The sequence below is a fragment of the Petromyzon marinus genome, unplaced genomic scaffold, assembly GCF_048934315.1.
Source record: "Petromyzon marinus isolate PM22_M1 ecotype Great Lakes invasive population unplaced genomic scaffold, UKy_Petmar_22M1.pri1.0 PM_Scaffold_96, whole genome shotgun sequence".
NCBI classification, from domain to species: Eukaryota; Metazoa; Chordata; class Hyperoartia; order Petromyzontiformes; family Petromyzontidae; genus Petromyzon; species Petromyzon marinus.
Window position 1 is genome coordinate 186,596 of NW_027423706.1, and position 21,908 is coordinate 208,503.

Below are 21,908 nucleotides of genomic sequence, written 5' to 3' on the forward strand. Positions count from 1 at the left end.
GGGGGGAGACACGGGGGGAGAGACACGGGGGAGAGAGACACGGGGGGAGAGACACGGGGGAGACACGGGGGGAGAGACACGGGGGGAGAGACACGGGGGGAGAGAGACACGGGGGGAGAGACACGGGGGGAGAGAGACACGGGGGGAGAGAGACACGGGGGGAGAGAGACACGGGGGGGGAGAGACACGGGGGGAGAGAGACACGGGGGGAGAGACACGGGTGGTGGGTGTTAGTCTCCGCTTCCAACCCCCCGTCATGATCACCCTTTCCTCTCCCCACCACCCACCGACCCACCACCCACCCACCACCATCCACCCACTCACCCATCACCACCATGCACACACTCACCCACCACCACCCACCACCATCACCACCCACCACCACCCATCACCATCACCACCCACCACCACCCATCACCATCACCACCACCCACCACCACCCACCACCACCCATCACCATCACCACCACCCACCACCACCACCCACCACCACCGACCCACCTACCACCACCATGCACACACTCACCCACCACCCATCACCATCACTACCACCACCCACCACCACCCATCACCATCACCACCCATCCACCACCCACCACCACCCACCACCCACCACCCACCACCACCACCACCATGCACACACTCACCCACCACCCACCACCACCCACCCATCACCACCACCACCACCCACCACCGACCCACCACCACCCACCCACCACCACCCACCAATGACCCACCCACCACCACCACCCACCCACCACCACCCACCCACCACCACCACCACCACCCATCACCACCACCACCATCACCCACCACCACCACCCACCACCCACCATCACCACCCATCACCACCACCCATCACCACCACCATCACCATTAACACCACCACCACCACCCACCACCACCAAACACCACCCACCCACCCACCACCACCCATCACCACCACCACCACCACCATGCACACACTCATCCATCACCACCACCACCACCATGCACACACTCATCCATCACCATTACCACCACCACCCACCACCACCACCCATCACCACCACCACCATGCACACACTCATCCATCACCACCACCACCACCATGCACACACTCATCCATCACCATCATCACCACCACCACCACCACCACCCACCACCACCCACCCACCCACCACCACCCACCACCACCCATCACCATCACCACCACCCACCACCACCCACCACCACCCATCACCATCACCACCACCCACCACCCACCACCACCGACCCACCTACCACCACCATGCACACACTCACCCACCACCCATCACCATCACTACCACCACCCACCACCACCACCACCCATCACCACCACCATTACCACCACCACCACCACCCACCACCACCCACCATCACCCACCCACCCACCACCACCCATCACCACCACCATGCACACACTCATCCATCACCACCACCACCATGCACACACTCATCCATCACCACCACCACCACCACCATGCACACACTCATCCATCACCACCACCACCACCATGCACACACTCACCCACCACCCACCACCACCCACCCTTCACCACCACCACCACCCATCACCACCACCCACCACCACCACCCACCCACCCACCACCACCCATCACCACCACCATGCACACACTCATCCATCACCACCACCACCACCATGCACACACTCATCCATCACCACCACCACCACCATGCACACACTCATCCACCACCACCACCACCACCATGCACACACTCATCCATCACCACCACCACCACCACCATGCACACACTCATCCATCACCACCACCACCACCACCATGCACACACTCACCCATCACCACCACCACCACCACCATGCACACACTCATCCATCACCACCACCACCACCATGCACACACTCATCCATCACCACCACCACCACCACCATGCACACACTCACCCACCACCCACCACCACCCACCCTTCACCACCACCACCACCCATCACCACCACCCACCACCACCCACCACCACCCACCCACCCACCACCACCCATCACCACCACCATGCACACACTCATCCATCACCACCACCACCACCACCATGCACACACTCATCCATCACCACCACCACCACCACCATGCACACACTCACCCACCACCCACCACCACCCACCCTTCACCACCACCACCACCCATCACCACCACCCACCACCACCACCCACCCACCCACCACCACCCATCACCACCACCATGCACACACTCATCCACCACCACCACCACCCCCCGCCCGTCCCTTCACAGGAGCCCTCACCAAAGTGCGTGAGTCGCAGCGTCTGTGCGACGAGGGCAAGCTGGAGCCGAGCGAGGTGAGCGAGGTTCGCCACCGCTGCAACATCATCGCCTACGCCACGCTGGCCGAGGTGAACCACCTGCACGAGGCTCGCCTCCGGGACGTCAGGCGCATGGTGCGAGCCTACCTGCAGCAGCAGATTTCCTTCTACCAGCGTGTTGGGCGCAAGCTGGAAGACACCCTGCGCATGTACGACGCGGAGTGACGGGGGCACGCCGGTGGGTGGGTGGGTGGTGGTGGTGGTGGTGGTGGTGGAGGTGGTGGTGGTGGTGGAGATGGAGGACATTGAGCATCCATCACACCGAGTGAGCAGAAGTGGTGGTGGAGGAGGTGGAGATGGAGGAGGAGGAGGTGGGGATGGAGGAGGAGGTGGAGGAGGAGGTGGAGGAGGAGGAGGAGGTGGAGGAGGAGGTGGAGGAGGAGGTGGAGGAGGAGGTGGAGGAGGAGGTGGAGGTGGAGGAGGTGGGGATGGAGGACACTGAGCATCCATCACACCGAGTGAGCAGAGGTGGAGGAGGTGGAGATGGAGGAGGAGGTGGATGGTGGTGGTGGTATAGGTGGAGATGGAGGTGGTGGTGGTGGTGGTGGTGGAGGTGGATGGTGGTGGTGGTGGTGGAGATGGAGGACACTGAGCATCCATCACACCGAGTGAGCAGAGGTGGTGGTGGAGGAGGTGGAGGAGGAGGTGGTGGAGATGGAGGTGGAGGAGGTGGGGATGGAGGACACTGAGCATCCATCACACCGAGTGAGCAGAGGTGGAGGAGGTGGAGATGGAGGTGGTGGAGATGGAGGTGGAGGTGGTGGATGGTGGTGGAGATGGAGGACATTGAGCATCCATGACACCGAGTGAGCAGAGGTGGAGGAGGTGGAGATGGAGGAGGTGGATGGTGGTGGAGATGGAGGACACTGAACATCCATCACACCAAGTGAGCAGAGGTGGAGGAGGTGGAGATGGAGGAGGTGGAGATGGAGGAGGTGGATGGTGGTGGAGATGGAGGACACTGAACATCCATCACACCGAGTGAGCAGAGATGGAGGACGTGGAGGAGGAGGTGGAGGAGGAGGTGGAGATGGAGGTGGTGGAGATGGAGGTGGAGGTGGTGGATGGTGGTGGAGATGGAGAACACTGAACATCCATCTCACCGAGTGAGCAGAGGTGGAGGAGATGGAGGAGGAGATGGAGGAGGAGATGGAGGAGGAGGTGGAGGAGGAGGTGGAGGAGGAGGTGGTGGAGATGTGTGGAATGGGTTGGATGGAGGTGGAGATGGAGGACACTGAACATCCATCACCCTGAGTGAGCAGAGGTGGTGGAGGTGGAGATTGAGGAGGTGGAGATGGAGGAGGTGGTGGGGGAGGAGGTGGAGATGGAGGTGGTGGAGATGGAGGTGGTGGATGGTGGTGGAGATGGAGGACATTGAGCATCCATCACACCGAGTGAGCAGAGGTGGAGGAGGTGGAGGAGGAGATGGAGGAGGTGGAGATGGAGGAGGTGGAGATGGAGGTGGTAGATGATGGTGGAGTTGGAGGTGGAGGTGGTGGATGGTGGTGGAGATGGAGGAGGAGGTGGAGGAGGTGGAGATGGAGATGGAGGAGGAGGTGGTGGATGGTGGTGGAGATGGAGGACACTGAACACCCATCACACCGAGTGAGCAGAGGTGGTGGAGATGGAGGTGAAGGAGGACACCCTGGACATCTACGGAACTGAGAGGTGATGGAGGTGGAGGTGGTGGAGGAGGTGGATGCCCTGAACATTTACAGCACTGAGTGAGAGATGTTGATGGAGGAGGAGGTTGAGGAGTTGGTGGAGGAGGTGGAGGAGTTGGTGGAGGAGTTGGTGGAGTTGATGGTGGAGGTGGAGGAGTTGGTGATGGAGGTGGAGGTGGTGGTGGTGGAGGTGGTGGTGGAGGTGTGGGGGTGGTGGTGGTGGAGAGGGTGAGTGAGTGACTGACTAATCTCTTCACACGAGTGACAGCATCACACCTCCTGGACCTCCTCAAGACCTCCGACACCTCCTGGACCTCCTCAAGATCTCCTTAAGACCCCCTCAAGACCTCTTGGCAAGATCCTCCTCCGTCTAAGGTGCTGCTCAGAGGCCTACTCGGGAGGACCCGATCTCCGATCTCGTTCTCCTTCTCAAGATCCTCTCTCTCACCGTTGATCTCCGAACATCTGCAGGAACCAGTTCGTGATCCACAGGGAGTCCTCTGGGAGCCTCAGTTGGGACCGAGTGATCTCCTAAGATGGATCTCAGTCTCCTTTAAGATCCTCTCTCTCGCCGTTGATCTCCGAACATCTCCAGGAACCAGTTTGTGATCCACAGGGAGTCCTCTGGGAGCCTCAGTTGAGACCGAGAGATCTTCTAAGATGGATCTCAGTCTCCTTTAAGATCCTCTCTCTCGCCGTTGATCTCCGGACATCTGCAGGAACCAGTTCGTGATCCACAGGGAGTCCTCTGGGAGCCTCAGTTGAGACCGAGAGATCTCCTAAGATGGATCTCAGTCTCCTTTAAGATCCTCTCTCTCGCCGTTGATCTCCGAACATCTGCAGGAACCAGTTCGTGATCCACAGGGAGTCCTCTGGGAGCCTCAGTTGAGACCGAGTGATCTCCTAAGATGGATCTCAGTCTCCTTCTCAAGATCCTCTCTCTTGCCGTTGATCTCCGAACATCTCCAGGAACCAGTTCGTGATCCACAGGGAGTCCTCTGGGAGCCTCAGTTGAGACCGAGTGATCTCCTAAGATGGATCTCAGTCTCCTTTAAGATCCTCTCTCTCGCCGTTGATCTCCGAACATCTCCAGGAATCAGTTCGTGATCCACAGGGAGTCCTCTGGGAGCCTCAGTTGAGACCGAGTGATCTCCTAAGATGGATCTCAGTCTCCTTTAAGATCCTCTCTCTCGCCGTTGATCTCCGAACATCTCCAGGAACCAGTTTGTGATCCACAGGGAGTCCTCTGGGAGCCTCAGTTGAGACCGAGAGATCTCCTAAGATGGATCTCAGTCTCCTTTAAGATCCTCTCTCTCGCCGTTGATCTCCGAACATCTGCAGGAACCAGTTTGTGATCCACCGGGAGTCCTCTGGGAGCCTCAGTTGGAACCGAGTGATCTTCCTCCTCCTTCTAAGATGGATCTCAGTCTCCTTTAAGATCCTCTCTCTCGCCGTTGATCTCCGAACATCTGCAGGAACCAGTTCGTGATCCACAGGGAGTCCTCTGGGAGCCTCAGTTGAGACCGAGTGATCTCCTAAGATGGATCTCAGTCTCCTGCTCAAGATCCTCTCTCTCGCCGTTGATCTGCAGACATCTGCAGGAACCAGTTCAAGATCCTTTCTCTCTTGCCCACACTCCCCCCCCTCCTCGGTGATGGGGGACAACGTCTCTGAGATTGTTGTGATAATCTGTGATGGGACTTTGGTGGTGGTGGTGGTGGTGATGATGATGATGGTGGTGATGGTGGTGGTGGTGATGATGGTGGTGATGGTAAAGGTGGTGATGGTGGTGATGATGGTGATAGTGAAGGTGGTGATGGTGGTGGTGATGAAGGTGATGTTGGTGGTGGTAGTGGTGGTGATGGTGGTGATGGTGAAGGTGGTGATGATGGTCATGGTGGTGATGGTGGTGATGGTGAAGGTGGTGATGATGGTGAAGGTGGTGATGATGGTGGTGGTGGTGGTCACGGTGGTGGTGGTGATGATGGTCATTGGGGTGAAGGTGGTGATGATGATGGTGGTGGTGGTCACGGTGGGATCTTTATGGTATTTTTGATGGGATCTTGGGAGGGTCTTGATGGGGGGTGGGGGAGGGTCTTGATGGTTTATTTTTGGTATCTTAACGGGAGTTTTGACGGTATGTTGATATCCTGATGGGATTTTGATGGTATGTTGATGGTATATTGACGGTATGTTGATATCCTGATGGTATGTTGATGGTATATTGATGGTATGTTGATGGTATGTTGATATCCTGATGGGATTTTGATGGTATGTTGATGGTATGTTGATATCCTGATGGTATGTTGATGGTATGTTGATGGTATGTTGATATCCTGATGGGATTTTGATGGTATGTTGATGGTGTATTGATGGTATGTTGATGGTATATTGATGGTATGTTGATGGTATGTTGATATCCTGATGGGATTTTGATGGTATGTTGATGGTATATTGATGGTATGTTGATGGTATATTGATGGTATGTTGATGGTATGTTGATGGTATGTTGGCATTCTCTCAAACCTCCACAACTCACATGGAGACAGCTACATCATCATCAGCTACATCATCATCAGCTACATCATCATCATCAGCTACATCATCATCGGCTACATCATCAGCATCATCATCATCAGCTACATCATCATCAGCTACATCATCATCAGCTACATCATCATCAGCTACATCATCATCATCAGCTACATCATCGGCTACATCATCATCATCAGCTACATCATCATCAGCTACATCATCATCATCAGCTACATCATCATCAGCAGCTACATCATCATCAGCAGCTACATCATCATCAGCAGCTACATCATCATCAGCAGCTACATCATCATCAGCAGCTACATCATCAGCTACATCATCATCAGCTACATCATCATCTGCAGCTACATCATCATCAGCAGCTACATCATCATCATCAGCTACATCATCATCATCAGCTACATCATCATCATCAGCTACATCATCATCAGCTACATCATCATCAGCAGCTACATCATCATCAGCAGCTACATCATCAGCTACATCATCATCATCAGCTACATCATCATCAGCTACATCATCATCAGCAGCTACATCATCATCAGCTACATCATCATCATCAGCTACATCATCATCAGCTACATCATCATCATCAGCTACATGATCATCATCAGCTACATCATCATCAGCTACATCATCATCAGCTACATCATCATCATCAGCTACATCATCATCATCAGCTACATCATCATCAGCTACATCATCATCATCAGCTACATCATCATCATCAGCTACATCATCATCATCAGCTACATCATCATCATCAGCTACATCATTATCATCAGCTACATCATCAGCTACATCATCATCATCATCAGCTACATCATCATCAGCTACATCATCATCAGTATCTTCAATAGCAGCAGCATCATCAGCTACATCATCATCAGCTACATCATCATCATCAGCTACATCATCAGCTACATCATCATCATCATCAGCTACATCATCATCAGCATCATCATCATCAGCTACATCATCATCATCAGCATCATCATTAGCAGCAGTATCATCATCAGCATCATCATTGCAGTATCATCATTAGTAACAGCTTCATCAGCTTCATCAGCAGTAACAGCATCATCAGCAGTAACAGCATCATCATCAGCTGCAGTAACAGCATCACCAGCATCATAATCAGCAGTAACAGCTTCATCATCATCAGCAGTAACAGCATCATCATCATCAGCAGTAACAGCTTCATCATCATCATCAGCAGTAACAGCTTCATCATCATCAGCATCATCAGCAGTAACAGCTTCATCATCATCAGCATCATCAGCAGTAACAGCTTCATCATCATCAGCATCATCAGCAGCAGCAGTAACAGCTTCATCAGCAGTAACAGCTTCATCATCAGTAGTAACAGCATCATCAGCTACATCATCATCATCAGCTACATCATCATCAGCTGCATAATCATCATCAGCAGTAACAGCTTCTTCATCATCAGCAGTATCAGCATCAGCAGTAACAGCATCATCAGCAGTAACAGCTTCATCATCATCAGCAGTAACAGCATCATCAGCAGTAACAGCTTCATCATCATCAGCAGTAACAGCATCATCAGCAGCAGCAGTAACAGCTTCATCATCAGCAGCAGTAACAGCATCATCATCAGCATCATCAGCAGTAACAGCATCATCATCAGCAGTAACAGCATCATCATCAGCAGTAACAGCTTCATCATCATCAGCATCATCAGCAGTAACAGCATCATCATCATCAGCATCATCAGCAGCAGCAGTAACAGCTTCATCAGCAGTAACAGCTTCATCATCATCAGCAGTAACAGCTTCATCATCAGCAGCAGTATCAGCATCAGCAGTAACAGCATCATCAGCAGTAACAGCTTCATCATCATCAGCATCATCAGCAGTAACAGCTTCATCATCATCAGCAGTAACAGCTTCATCAGCAGTAACATCATCATCAGCAGTAACAGCATCATCATCAGTAGTAACAGCATCATCATCAGCTACATCATCAGCTACATCATCATCAGCTACATCATCATCAGCTGCATCATCATCAGCAGTAACAGCTTCTTCATCATCAGCAGTATCAGCATCAGCAGTAACAGCATCATCAGCAGTAACAGCTTCATCATCATCAGCATCATCAGCAGTAACAGCTTCATCAGCAGTAACAGCATCATCAGCAGCAGCAGTAACAGCTTCATCATCATCAGCAGTAACAGCATCATCAGCAGTAACAGCTTCATCATCATCAGCATCATCAGCAGTAACAGCTTCATCAGCAGTAACAGCATCATCAGCAGCAGCAGTAACAGCTTCATCATCATCAGCAGTAACAGCATCATCAGCAGTAACATCAGCATCATCATCAGCAGTAACAGCATCATCAGCAGTAACAGCATCATCATCATCAGCAGTAACAGCATCATCAGCAGTAACAGCTTCATCATCATCATCAGCATCATCAGCAGTAACATAATCATCATCAGCATCATCATCAGCAGTAACAGCATCATCAGCAGTAACAGCTTCATCATCAGCAGCAGTAACAGCATCATCAGCAGCAGTATCAGCATCATCAGCAGTAACAGCTTCATCATCATCAGCAGTAACAGCATCATCATCATCAGCTTCATCATCATCAGCAGTAACAGCTTCATCATCAGCAGCAGTAACAGCATCATCAGCAGTAACAGCATCATCAGCAGTAACAGCATCATCAGCAGTAACAGCTTCATCATCATCAGCATCATCATCAGCAGTGAATCAAAGAGAGGACGAATCCACGTGGGTTATCTTGTACAGGCAGTGGTGGGGGGCAGTGGTGGGGGGCAGTGGTGGGGGGCAGTGGTGGGGGGCAGTGGGAATGTGGTCCACCACCACCATCACCACCACCTGTGATGTACACACAGACAAAGCTCCCCCAGGTAGCCTCCAGCAGGGCTGTAGGGGCAAGTGCAATGTTAGTAGCGAGTTAGCAGCACCGCCTATGATGTACAGAGTTAAACAGAGACACACACAGTTACACATGGAGACACAGAGAGACACAGAGAGAGACAGAGACACACAGAGACATACAGAGACATACAGAGACACACAGAGACATACAGAGACACACAGAGACATACAGACACACAGAGAGACACAGAGACACACAGAGACACAGAGACATACAGAGAGACACAGTGACACACACAGAGAGACAAGAGACAGAGACACACACAGACATACAGAGACATACAGAGACACACAGAGACACACAGAGACATACAGACACACAGAGAGACACAGACACACAGAGACATACAGAGAGACACAGTGACACACAGAGAGAGACAAGAGACAGAGACACACACAGACATACAGAGACATACAGAGACATACAGAGACACACAGAGACATACAGAGACACACAGAGACATACAGACACACAGAGAGACACAGAGACACACAGAGACATACAGAGAGACACAGTGACACACAGAGAGAGACAAGAGACACAGAGACACACACAGACATACAGAGACACACAGAGAGACAGAGACACAGAGACATACAGAGACAAGAGATACAGAGAGACACAGAGACACACAGAGAGACAAGAGACAGAGACACAGAGAGACACAGTGAGACACAGATTTACACACCGAGACACACAGAGAGACACACAGAGAGAGACACACAGAGAGACACAGAGACACACAGAGACACACAGAGAGACACAGAGACACACAGAGTTACACACCGAGACACCGAGACACACAGAGACACACAGAGACACACAGAGAGACACAGAGAGACACAGAGACACACAGACACATGGAGACACAGTTACATAGAGGAACCTTTACTGACATCACTGAGACTAAACTACAGCTGTGTGTACAGCAGGTGACACTACTACAGCTAACACTACTACAGCTGTAGTGACACTACTACAGCTGTAGTTAACACTACTACAGCTGTAGTTAACACTACTACAGCAGTTGACACTACTACAGCTGTAGTGACACTACTACAGCTGTAGTGACACTACTACAGCAGTAGTGACACTACTACAGCTGTAGTGACACTACTACAGCTGTAGTTAACACTACTACAGCTGTAGTGACACTACTACAGCAGGTGACACTAATACAGCTGTAGTTAACACTACTACAGCTGTAGTGACACTACTACAGCTGTAGTGACACTACTACAGCAGGTGACACTACTACAGATGTAGTGACACTACTACAGCTGTTGTAGTGACACTACTACAGCTGTAGTGACACTACTACAGCTGTAGTGACACTACTACAGCAGGTGACACTAATACAGCTGTAGTTAACACTACTACAGCAGGTGACACTACTACAGCTGTAGTGACACTACTACAGCAGGTGACACTACTACAGCTGTAGTGACACTACTACAGCTGTAGTGAACACTACTACAGCTGTAGTGACACTACTACAGCTGTAGTGAACACTACTACAACAGGTGACACTACTACAGCTGTAGTGAACACTACTACAGCTGTAGTGACACTACTACAGCTGTAGTAGTGACACTACTACAGCTGTAGTGACACTACTACAGCTGTAGTTAACACTACTACAGCTGTAGTAGTGACACTACTACAGCTGTAGTTAACACTACTACAGCTGTAGTGACACTACTACAGCTGTAGTGACACTACTACAGCTGTAGTTAACACTACTACAGCAGGTGACACTACTACAGCTGTAGTGAACACGACTACAGCTGTAGTGACACTACTACAGCAGGTGACACTACTACAGCTGTAGTGACACTACTACAGCAGGTGACACTACTACAGCTGTAGTAGTGACACTACTACAGCTGTAGTGACACTACTACAGCTGTAGTAGTGACACTACTACAGCAGGTGACACTACTACAGCTGTAGTGACACTACTACAGCTGTAGTGTCACTACTACAGCTGTAGTGACACTAATACAGCTGTAGTTAACACTACTACAGCTGTATTAGTGTCACTACTACAGCTGTAGTGACACTAATACAGCTGTAGTTAACACTACTACAGCTGTATTAGTGTCACTACTACAGCTGTAGTGACACTACTACAGCAGGTGACACTAATACAGCTGTAGTTAACACTACTACAGCAGGTGACACTACTACAGCTGTAGTTAACACTACTACAGCTGTAGTGACACTACTACAGCTGTAGTGACACTACTACAGCAGGTGACACTACTACAGCTGTAGTGACACTACTACAGCAGGTGACACTATTACAGCTGTAGTGACACTACTACAGCTGTAGTGACACTACTACAGCTGTAGTGAACACTACTACAGCTGTAGTGACACTACTACAGCTGTAGTAGTGACACTACTACAGCAGGTGACACTACTACAGCTGTAGTGACACTACTACAGCTGTAGTAGTGTCACTACTACAGCTGTAGTGACACTAATACAGCTGTAGTTAACACTACTACAGCTGTATTAGTGTCACTACTACAGCTGTAGTGACACTAATACAGCTGTAGTTAACACTACTACAGCTGTATTAGTGTCACTACTACAGCTGTAGTGACACTACTACAGCAGGTGACACTAATACAGCTGTAGTTAACACTACTACAGCTGTAGTGAACACTACTACAGCTGTAGTGACACTACTACAACAGGTGACACTACTACAGCTGTAGTGAACACTATTACAGCTGTAGTGAACACTACTACAGCTGTAGTGACACTACTACAGCTGTAGTTAACACTACTACAGCTGTAGTGAACACTACTACAGCTGTAGTGACACTACTACAACAGGTGACACTACTACAGCTGTAGTGAACACTACTACAGCTGTAGTGAACACTACTACAGCTGTAGTGACACTACTACAGCTGTAGTTAACACTACTACAGCTGTAGTGACACTACTACAGCTGTAGTAGTGACACTACTACAGCTGTAGTGAACACTACTACAGCTGTAGTGACACTACTACAGCTGTAGTAGTGACACTACTACAGCTGTAGTGACACTACTAAAGCTGTAGTAGTGACACTGCTACAGCTGTAGTGACACTACTACAGCTGTAGTGACACTACTACAGCAGGTGACACTACTACAGCTGTAGTGACACTACTACAGATGTAGTTAACACTACTACAGCTGTAGTAAACACTACTACAGCTGTAGTGACACTACTACAGCAGGTGACACTACTACAGCTGTAGTGAACACTACTACAGCTGTAGTGACACTACTACAGCTGTAGTAGTGACACTACTACAGCAGGTGACACTACTACAGCTGTAGTGACACTACTACAGCTGTAGTGACACTACTACAGCAGGTGACACTATTACAGCTGTAGTGACACTACTACAGCAGGTGACACTACTACAGCTGTAGTGACACTACTACAGCTGTAGTGACACTACTACAGCAGGTGACACTATTACAGCTGTAGTGACACTACTACAGCTGTAGTGACACTACTACAGCTGTAGTGAACACTACTACAGCTGTAGTGACACTACTACAGCTGTAGTAGTGACACTACTACAGCAGGTGACACTACTACAGCTGTAGTGACACTACTACAGCTGTAGTGTCACTACTACAGCTGTAGTGACACTAATACAGCTGTAGTTAACACTACTACAGCTGTAGTGACACTACTACAGCAGGTGACACTAATACAGCTGTAGTTAACACTACTACAGCAGGTGACACTACTACAGCTGTAGTGACACTACTACAGCAGGTGACACTACTACAGCAGGTGACACTACTACAGCTGTAGTGACACTACTACAGCTGTAGTGAACACTACTACAGCTGTAGTGACACTACTACAACAGGTGACACTACTACAGATGTAGTTAACACTACTACAGCTGTAGTGAACACTACTACAGCTGTAGTGACACTACTACAACAGGTGACACTACTACAGCTGTAGTGAACACTACTACAGCTGTAGTGAACACTACTACAGCTGTAGTGACACTACTACAGCTGTAGTTAACACTACTACAGCTGTAGTGAACACTACTACAGCTGTAGTGACACTACTACAACAGGTGACACTACTACAGCTGTAGTGAACACTACTACAGCTGTAGTGAACACTACTACAGCTGTAGTGACACTACTACAGCTGTAGTGAACACTACTACAGCTGTAGTAGTGACACTACTACAGCAGGTGACACTACTACAGCAGGTGACACTACTACAGCTGTAGTGAACACTACTACAGCTGTAGTGAACACTACTACAGCTGTAGTGACACTACTACAGCTGTAGTTAACACTACTACAGCTGTAGTGAACACTACTACAGCTGTAGTGAACACTACTACAGCTGTAGTGAACACTACTACAGCTGTAGTGACACTACTACAACAGGTGACACTACTACAGCTGTAGTGAACACTACTACAGCTGTAGTGACACTACTACAACAGGTGACACTACTACAGATGTAGTTAACACTACTACAGCTGTAGTGAACACTACTACAGCTGTAGTGACACTACTACAACAGGTGACACTACTACAGCTGTAGTGAACACTACTACAGCTGTAGTGAACACTACTACAGCTGTAGTGACACTACTACAGCTGTAGTTAACACTACTACAGCTGTAGTGAACACTACTACAGCTGTAGTGACACTACTACAACAGGTGACACTACTACAGCTGTAGTGAACACTACTACAGCTGTAGTGAACACTACTACAGCTGTAGTGACACTACTACAGCTGTAGTTAACACTACTACAGCTGTAGTGACACTACTACAGCTGTAGTAGTGACACTACTACAGCTGTAGTGAACACTACTACAGCTGTAGTGACACTACTACAGCTGTAGTGACACTACTAAAGCTGTAGTAGTGACACTACTACAGCTGTAGTGACACTACTACAGCAGGTGACACTACTACAGCTGTAGTGACACTACTACAGCTGTAGTTAACACTACTACAGCTGTAGTGACACTACTACAGCTGTAGTGACACTACTACAGCTGTAGTGACACTACTACAGCTGTAGTGACACTACTACAGCTGGTGACACTACTACAGCAGGTGACACTACTACAGCTGTAGTGACACTACTACAGCTGTAGTGACACTACTACAGCTGTAGTTAACACTACTACAGCTGTAGTGACACTACTACAGCTGTAGTGACACTACTACAGCTGTAGTAGTGACACTACTACAGCTGTAGTAGTGACACTACTACAGCTGTAGTGACACTACTACAGCTGTAGTGAACACTACTACAGCTGTAGTAGTGACACTACTACAGCAGGTGACACTACTACAGCAGGTGACACTACTACAGCTGTAGTGTCACTACTACAGCAGGTGACACTACTACAGCAGGTGACACTACTACAGCTGTAGTGACACTACTACAGCTGTAGTGACACTACTACAGCAGGTGACACTACTACAGCAGGTGACACTAATACAGCTGTAGTGAACACTATTACAGCTGTAGTGAACACTACTACAGCTGTAGTGACACTACTACAGCTGTAGTGACACTACTACAGCAGGTGACACTATTACAACTGTAGTGACACTACTACAGCAGGTGACACTACTACAGCAGGTGACACTACTACAGCTGTAGTGACACTACTACAGCTGTAGTAAACACTACTACAGCTGTAGTAGCGACACTACTACAGCTGTTGTAGTGACACTACAACAGCTGTAGTGACACTACTACAGCTGTAGTGACACTACTACAGCAGGTGACACTACTACAGCTGTAGTAGTGACACTACTACAGCAGGTGACACTACTACAGCTGTAGTGAACACTACTACAGCTGTAGTGACACTACTACAGCAGGTGACACTACTACAGCTGTAGTGACACTACTACAGCAGGTGACACTACTACAGATGTAGTGAACACTACTACAGCTGTAGTGACACTACTACAACAGGTGACACTACTACAGCTGTAGTGAACACTACTACAGCTGTAGTGACACTACTACAGCTGTAGTGAACACTACTACAACAGGTGACACTACTACAGCTGTAGTGACACTACTACAGCTGTAGTGACACTACTACAGCTGTAGTTAACACTACTACAGCAGGTGACACTACTACAGCTGTAGTGACACTACTACAGCTGTAGTTAACACTACTACAGCTGTAGTGACACTACTACAGCTGTAGTGTCACTACTACAGCTGTAGTTAACACTACTACAGCTGTAGTTAACACTACTACAGCTGTAGTGACACTACTACAGCAGGTGACACTACTACAGCTGTAGTGACACTACTACAGCAGGTGACACTACTACAGATGTAGTTAACACTACTACAGCTGTAGTGAACACTGCTACAGCTGTAGTGACACTACTACAGCTGTAGTGACACTACTACAACAGGTGACACTACTACAGCTGTAGTGAACACTACTACAGCTGTAGTGACACTACTACAGCTGTAGTGAACACTACTACAACAGGTGACACTACTACAGCTGTAGTGAACACTACTACAGCTGTAGTGACACTACTACAGCTGTAGTTAACACTACTACAGCTGTAGTAGTGACACTACTACAGCTGTAGTAGTGACACTACTACAGCTGTAGTGAACACTACTACAGCTGTAGTGAACACTACTACAGCTGTAGTGAACACTACTACAGATGTAGTTAACACTACTACAGCTGTAGTTAACACTACTACAGCTGTAGTGAACACTACTACAACAGGTGACACTACTACAGCTGTAGTGACACTACTACAGCAGGTGACACTACTACAGCAGGTGACACTACTACAGCTGTAGTAACACTACTACAGCTGTAGTAGTGACACTACTACAGCAGGTGACACTACTACAGCTGTAGTTAACACTACTACAGCTGTAGTGACACTACTACAGCTGTAGTGAACACTACTACAGCTGTAGTGAACACTACTACAGCAGGTGACACTACTACAGATGTAGTGACACTACTACAGCTGTAGTGACACTACTACAGCTGTAGTGACACTACTACAGATGTAGTGACACTACTACAGCTGTAGTAGTGACACTACTACAGCTGTAGTGACACTACTACAGCTGTAGTGACACTACTACAGCAAGTGACACTACTACAGCAGGTGACACTACTACAGCTGTAGTGACACTACTACAGCTGTAGTGACACTACTACAGCAGGTGACACTACTACAGCTGTAGTAGTGACACTACTACAGCTGTAGTAGTTAACACTACTACAGCTGTAGTGAACACTACTACAGCTGTAGTAGTGACACTACTACAGCTGTAGTTAACACTACTACAGCTGTAGTGACACTACTACAGCTGTAGTGACACTACTACAGCTGTAGTGACACTACTACAGCTGGTGACACTACTACAGCTGTAGTGACACTACTACAGCTGTAGTGAACACTACTACAGCTGTAGTAGTGACACTACTACAGCTGTAGTGACACTACTACAGCTGTAGTAGTGTCACTACAGCTGTAATAGTGACACTACTACAGCAGGTGACACTACTACAGCTGTAGTGACACTACTACAGCTGTAGTGAACACTACTACAGCTGTAGTAGTGACACTACTACAGCTGTAGTGACACTATTACAGCAGGTGACACTACTACAGCTGTAGTGACACTACTACAGCTGTAGTGAACACTACTACAGCAGGTGACACTACTACAGATGTAGTTAACACTACTACAGCTGTAGTTAACACTACTACAGCTGTAGTGACACTACTACAGCTGTAGTGACACTACTACAGCTGTAGTGACACTACTACAGCTGTAGTGACACTGCTACAGCTGTAGTGAACACTACTACAGCTGTAGTGACACTACTACAGCTGTAGTGACACTACTACAGCAGGTGACACTACTACAGCTGTAGTGACACTACTACAGCAGGTGACACTACTACAGCTGTAGTGACACTACTACAACAGGTGACACTACTACAGCTGTAGTGACACTACTACAGCAGGTGACACTACTACAGCTGTAGTAGTGAACACTACTACAGCTGTAGTGACACTATTACAGCTGTAGTGACACTACTACAGCTGTAATAGTGACACTACTACAGCTGTAGTGACACTACTACAACAGGTGACACTACTACAGCTGTAGTGACACTACTACAGCAGGTGACACTACTACAGCAGGTGACACTACTACAGTTGTAGTGACACTACTACAGCTGTAGTGACACTACTACAGCTGTAGTGACACTACTACAGCAGGTGACACTACTACAGCTGTAGTGACACTACTACAGCTGTAGTGACACTACTACAGCTGTAGTGACACTACTACAGCTGTAGTGACACTACTACAGCAGGTGACACTACTACAGCAGGTGACACTACTACAGCTGTAGTGACACTACTACAGCTGTAGTGACACTACTACAGCTGTAGTGACACTACTACAGCAGGTGACACTACTACAGATGTAGTGACACTACTACAGCTGTAGTGACACTACTACAGCTGTAGTGACACTACTACAGCTGTAGTGACACTACTACAGCTGTAGTGACACTACTACAGCAGGTGACACTACTACAGCTGTAGTGAACACTACTACAGCTGTAGTGACACTACTACAGCTGTAGTGACACTACTACAGCTGTAGTGACACTACTACAGCTGTAGTGAACACTATTACAGCTGTAGTGAACACTACTACAGCAGGTGACACTACTACAGCTGTAGTAGTTAACACTACTACAGCTGTAGTAGTGACACTACTACAGCTGTAGTGACACTATTACAGCTGTAGTGACACTACTACAGCAGGTGACACTACTACAGCAGGTGACACTACTACAGCTGTAGTGACACTACTACAGCAGGTGACACTACTACAGCAGGTGACACTACTACAGCTGTAGTGACACTACTACAGCTGTAGTGAACACTACTACAGCTGTAGTGAACACTACTACAGCTGTAGTGAACACTACTACAGCAGGTTTCACTACTACAGCTGTAGTGAACACGACTACAGCTGTAGTGTCACTACTACAGCTGTAGTTAACACTACTACAGCTGTAGTGAACACTACTACAGCTGTAGTGACACTACTACAGCTGTAGTAAACACTACTACAGCTGTAGTAGTGACACTACTACAGCAGGTGACACTACTACAGCTGTAGTGACACTACTACAGCTGTAGTGAACACTATTACAGCTGTAGTGAACACTACTACAGCAGGTGACACTACTACAGCTGTAGTAGTTAACACTACTACAGCTGTTGTAGTGACACTACTACAGCTGTAGTGACACTATTACAGCTGTAGTGACACTACTACAGCAGGTGACACTACTACAGCTGTAGTGAACACTACTACAGCTGTAGTGACACTACTACAGCAGGTGACACTACTACAGCTGTAGTGACACTACTACAGCAGGTGACACTACTACAGCAGGTGACACTACTACAGCTGTAGTGACACTACTACAGCTGTAGTGAACACTACTACAGCTGTAGTGAACACTACTACAGCTGTAGTGAACACTACTACAGCAGGTTTCACTACTACAGCTGTAGTGAACACGACTACAGCTGTAGTGTCACTACTACAGCTGTAGTTAACACTACTACAGCTGTAGTGAACACTACTACAGCTGTAGTGACACTACTACAGCTGTAGTAAACACTACTACAGCTGTAGTAGTGACACTACTACAGCAGGTGACACTACTACAGCTGTAGTGACACTACTACAGCTGTAGTGAACACTATTACAGCTGTAGTGAACACTACTACAGCAGGTGACACTACTACAGCTGTAGTAGTTAACACTACTACAGCTGTTGTAGTGACACTACTACAGCTGTAGTGACACTATTACAGCTGTAGTGACACTACTACAGCTGTAATAGTGACACTACTACAGCAGGTGACACTACAACAGCTGTAGTGACACTACTACAGCTGTAATAGTGACACTACTACAGCAGGTGACACTACAACAGCTGTAGTGACACTACTACAGCAGGTGACACTACACCAGCTGTGTGTACAGCTGGTGGTGATGATGTTAGTGATGATGATTGTGATGATGGTGGTGGTGATGGTGATGATGGTGGTGATGGTGGTGATGGTGGTGATGGTGGTGATGGTGATGATGATGGTGATGATGATGATGATGTTGGTGATGATGGTGGTGATGATGATGGTGGTGATGATGTTGATGGTGGTGATGATGATGGTGATGATGTTGATGACTTATATGCAACTTGTATTTTTGTACGTTTTGTAACCAATAAAATGCTGTAAACTCCACTGTCTGGTGTCGAAACTTGGAGACCCATAGACTCCACTCATAGAGACCCATAGACTCCACTCATAGAGACCCATAGACTCCACTCACTCACAGAGACCCATAGACTCCACTCATAGAGACCCATAGACTCCACTCACTCACAGAGACCCATAGACTCCACTCACTCATAGAGACCCATAGACTCCACTCATAGAGACACATAGACTCCACTCATAGAGACCCATAGACTCCACTCACTCATAGAGACCCATAGACTCCACTCACTCATAGCGACACATAGACTCCACTCATAGAGACCCATAGACTCCACTTATAGAGACCTATAGACTCCACTCATAGAGACCCATAGACTCCACTCAGTCATAGAGACCCATAGACACCACTCAGTCATAGAGACCCATAGACTCCACTCATAGAGACCCATAGACTCCACTCATAGAGACCCATAGACTCCACTCATAGAGACCCATAGACTCCACTCACTCACAGAGACCCATAGACTTCACTCGTAGAGACCCATAGACTCCACTCACTCACAGAGACCCATAGACTCCACTCCACTCACAGAGACCCATAGACTCCACTCACAGACCCATAGACTCCACTCACTCACAGAGACCCATAGACTCCACTCCACTCACAGAGACCCATAGACTCCACTCACAGAGACCCATAGACTCCACTCACAGAGACCCATAGACTCCACTCACAGAGACCCATAGACTCCACTCCACTCACAGAGACCCATAGACTCCACTCACAGAGACCCTTAGACTCCACTCACAGAGACCCATAGACTCCACTCATAGAGACCCATAGACTTCACTCACTCACAGAGACCCATAGACTCCACTCACTCATAGAGACCCATAGACTCCACTCACTCACAGAGACCCATAGACTCCACTCCACTCACAGAGACCCATAGACTCCACTCCACTCACAGAGACCCATAGACTCCACTCCACTCACAGAGACCCATAGACTCCACTCCACTCACAGAGACCCATAGACTCCACTCCACTCACAGAGACCCATAGACTCCACTCAATCACAGAGACCCATAGACTCCACTCACTCACAGAGACCCATAGACTCCACTCATAGAAACCCATAGACTCCACTCATAGAGACCCATAGACTTCACTCACTCACAGAGACCCATAGACTCCACTCACTCACAGAGACCCATAGACTCCACTCACTCACAGAGACCCATAGACTCCACTCATAGAGACCCATAGACTCCACTCACAGAGACCCATAGACTCCACTCACTCACAGAGACCCATAGACTCCACTCATAGAGACCCATAGACTTCACTCACAGAGACCCATAGACTCCACTCACAGAGACCCATAGACTCCACTCACAGAGACCCATAGACTCCACTCACTCACAGAGACCCATAGACTCCACTCATAGAGACCCATAGACTTCACTCACAGAGACCCATAGACTCCACTCACTCACAGAGACCCATAGACTCCACTCATAGAGACCCATAGACTTCACTCACTCATAGAGACCCATAGACTTCACTCACCCATAGAGACCCATAGACTCCACTCATAGAGACCCATAGACTCCACTCACAGAGATCCATAGACTCCACTCATAGAGACCCATAGACTCCACTCACTCACAGAGACCCATAGACTCCACTCCACTCACAGAGACCCATAGACTCCACTCACAGAGACCCATAGACTCCACTCCACTCACAGAGACCCATAGACGCCACTCACTCATAGAGACTCATAGACTTCACTCACAAAGACCCATAGACTCCACTCCCTCACAGAGACCCATAGACTTCACTCGTAGAAACCCATAGACTCCACTCCACTCACAGAGACCCATAGACTCCACTCCACTCACAGAGACCCATAGACTCCACTCCACTCACAGAGACCCATAGACTCCACTCCACTCACAGAGACCCATAGACCCACTCATAGAGACCCATAGACTTCACTCATTCACAGAGACCCATAGACTCCACTCACTCACAGAGAC

The 21,908-nt window shown here is 48.6% G+C and overlaps 1 protein-coding gene and 1 long non-coding RNA gene across 51 annotated transcripts in view; both read left to right on the forward strand.

Moving 5' to 3' along the window:
• Positions 1–2,546, forward strand: part of LOC142923960 (sorting nexin-33-like) — a 73,522-nt gene extending 70,976 nt beyond the window's left edge. The window contains exon 7 of the mRNA XM_076064988.1: positions 2,269–2,546. Within this exon, the coding sequence (XP_075921103.1) occupies positions 2,269–2,522 (254 nt within the window). The 3' untranslated portion in view covers positions 2,523–2,546. The remainder of the gene's footprint in view (positions 1–2,268) is intronic.
• Positions 2,547–9,390: 6,844 nt separating this feature from the next.
• On the forward strand, positions 9,391–19,887 carry LOC142923961 (uncharacterized). 50 transcript variants are annotated; one of them, XR_012941068.1, is made up of 7 exons: positions 9,391–11,950; positions 12,220–12,484; positions 13,269–14,500; positions 14,941–16,093; positions 16,422–16,582; positions 16,702–18,807; positions 19,010–19,887. It is a non-coding gene; the product is annotated as an uncharacterized LOC142923961 (long non-coding RNA). The 50 variants fall into 50 exon arrangements; XR_012941071.1 differs by having other exon boundaries at positions 16,702–18,747; positions 18,972–19,887; XR_012941056.1 differs by having other exon boundaries at positions 16,702–18,727; positions 18,913–19,887.
• The last annotated feature ends 2,021 nt before the right edge of the window (positions 19,888–21,908 follow it).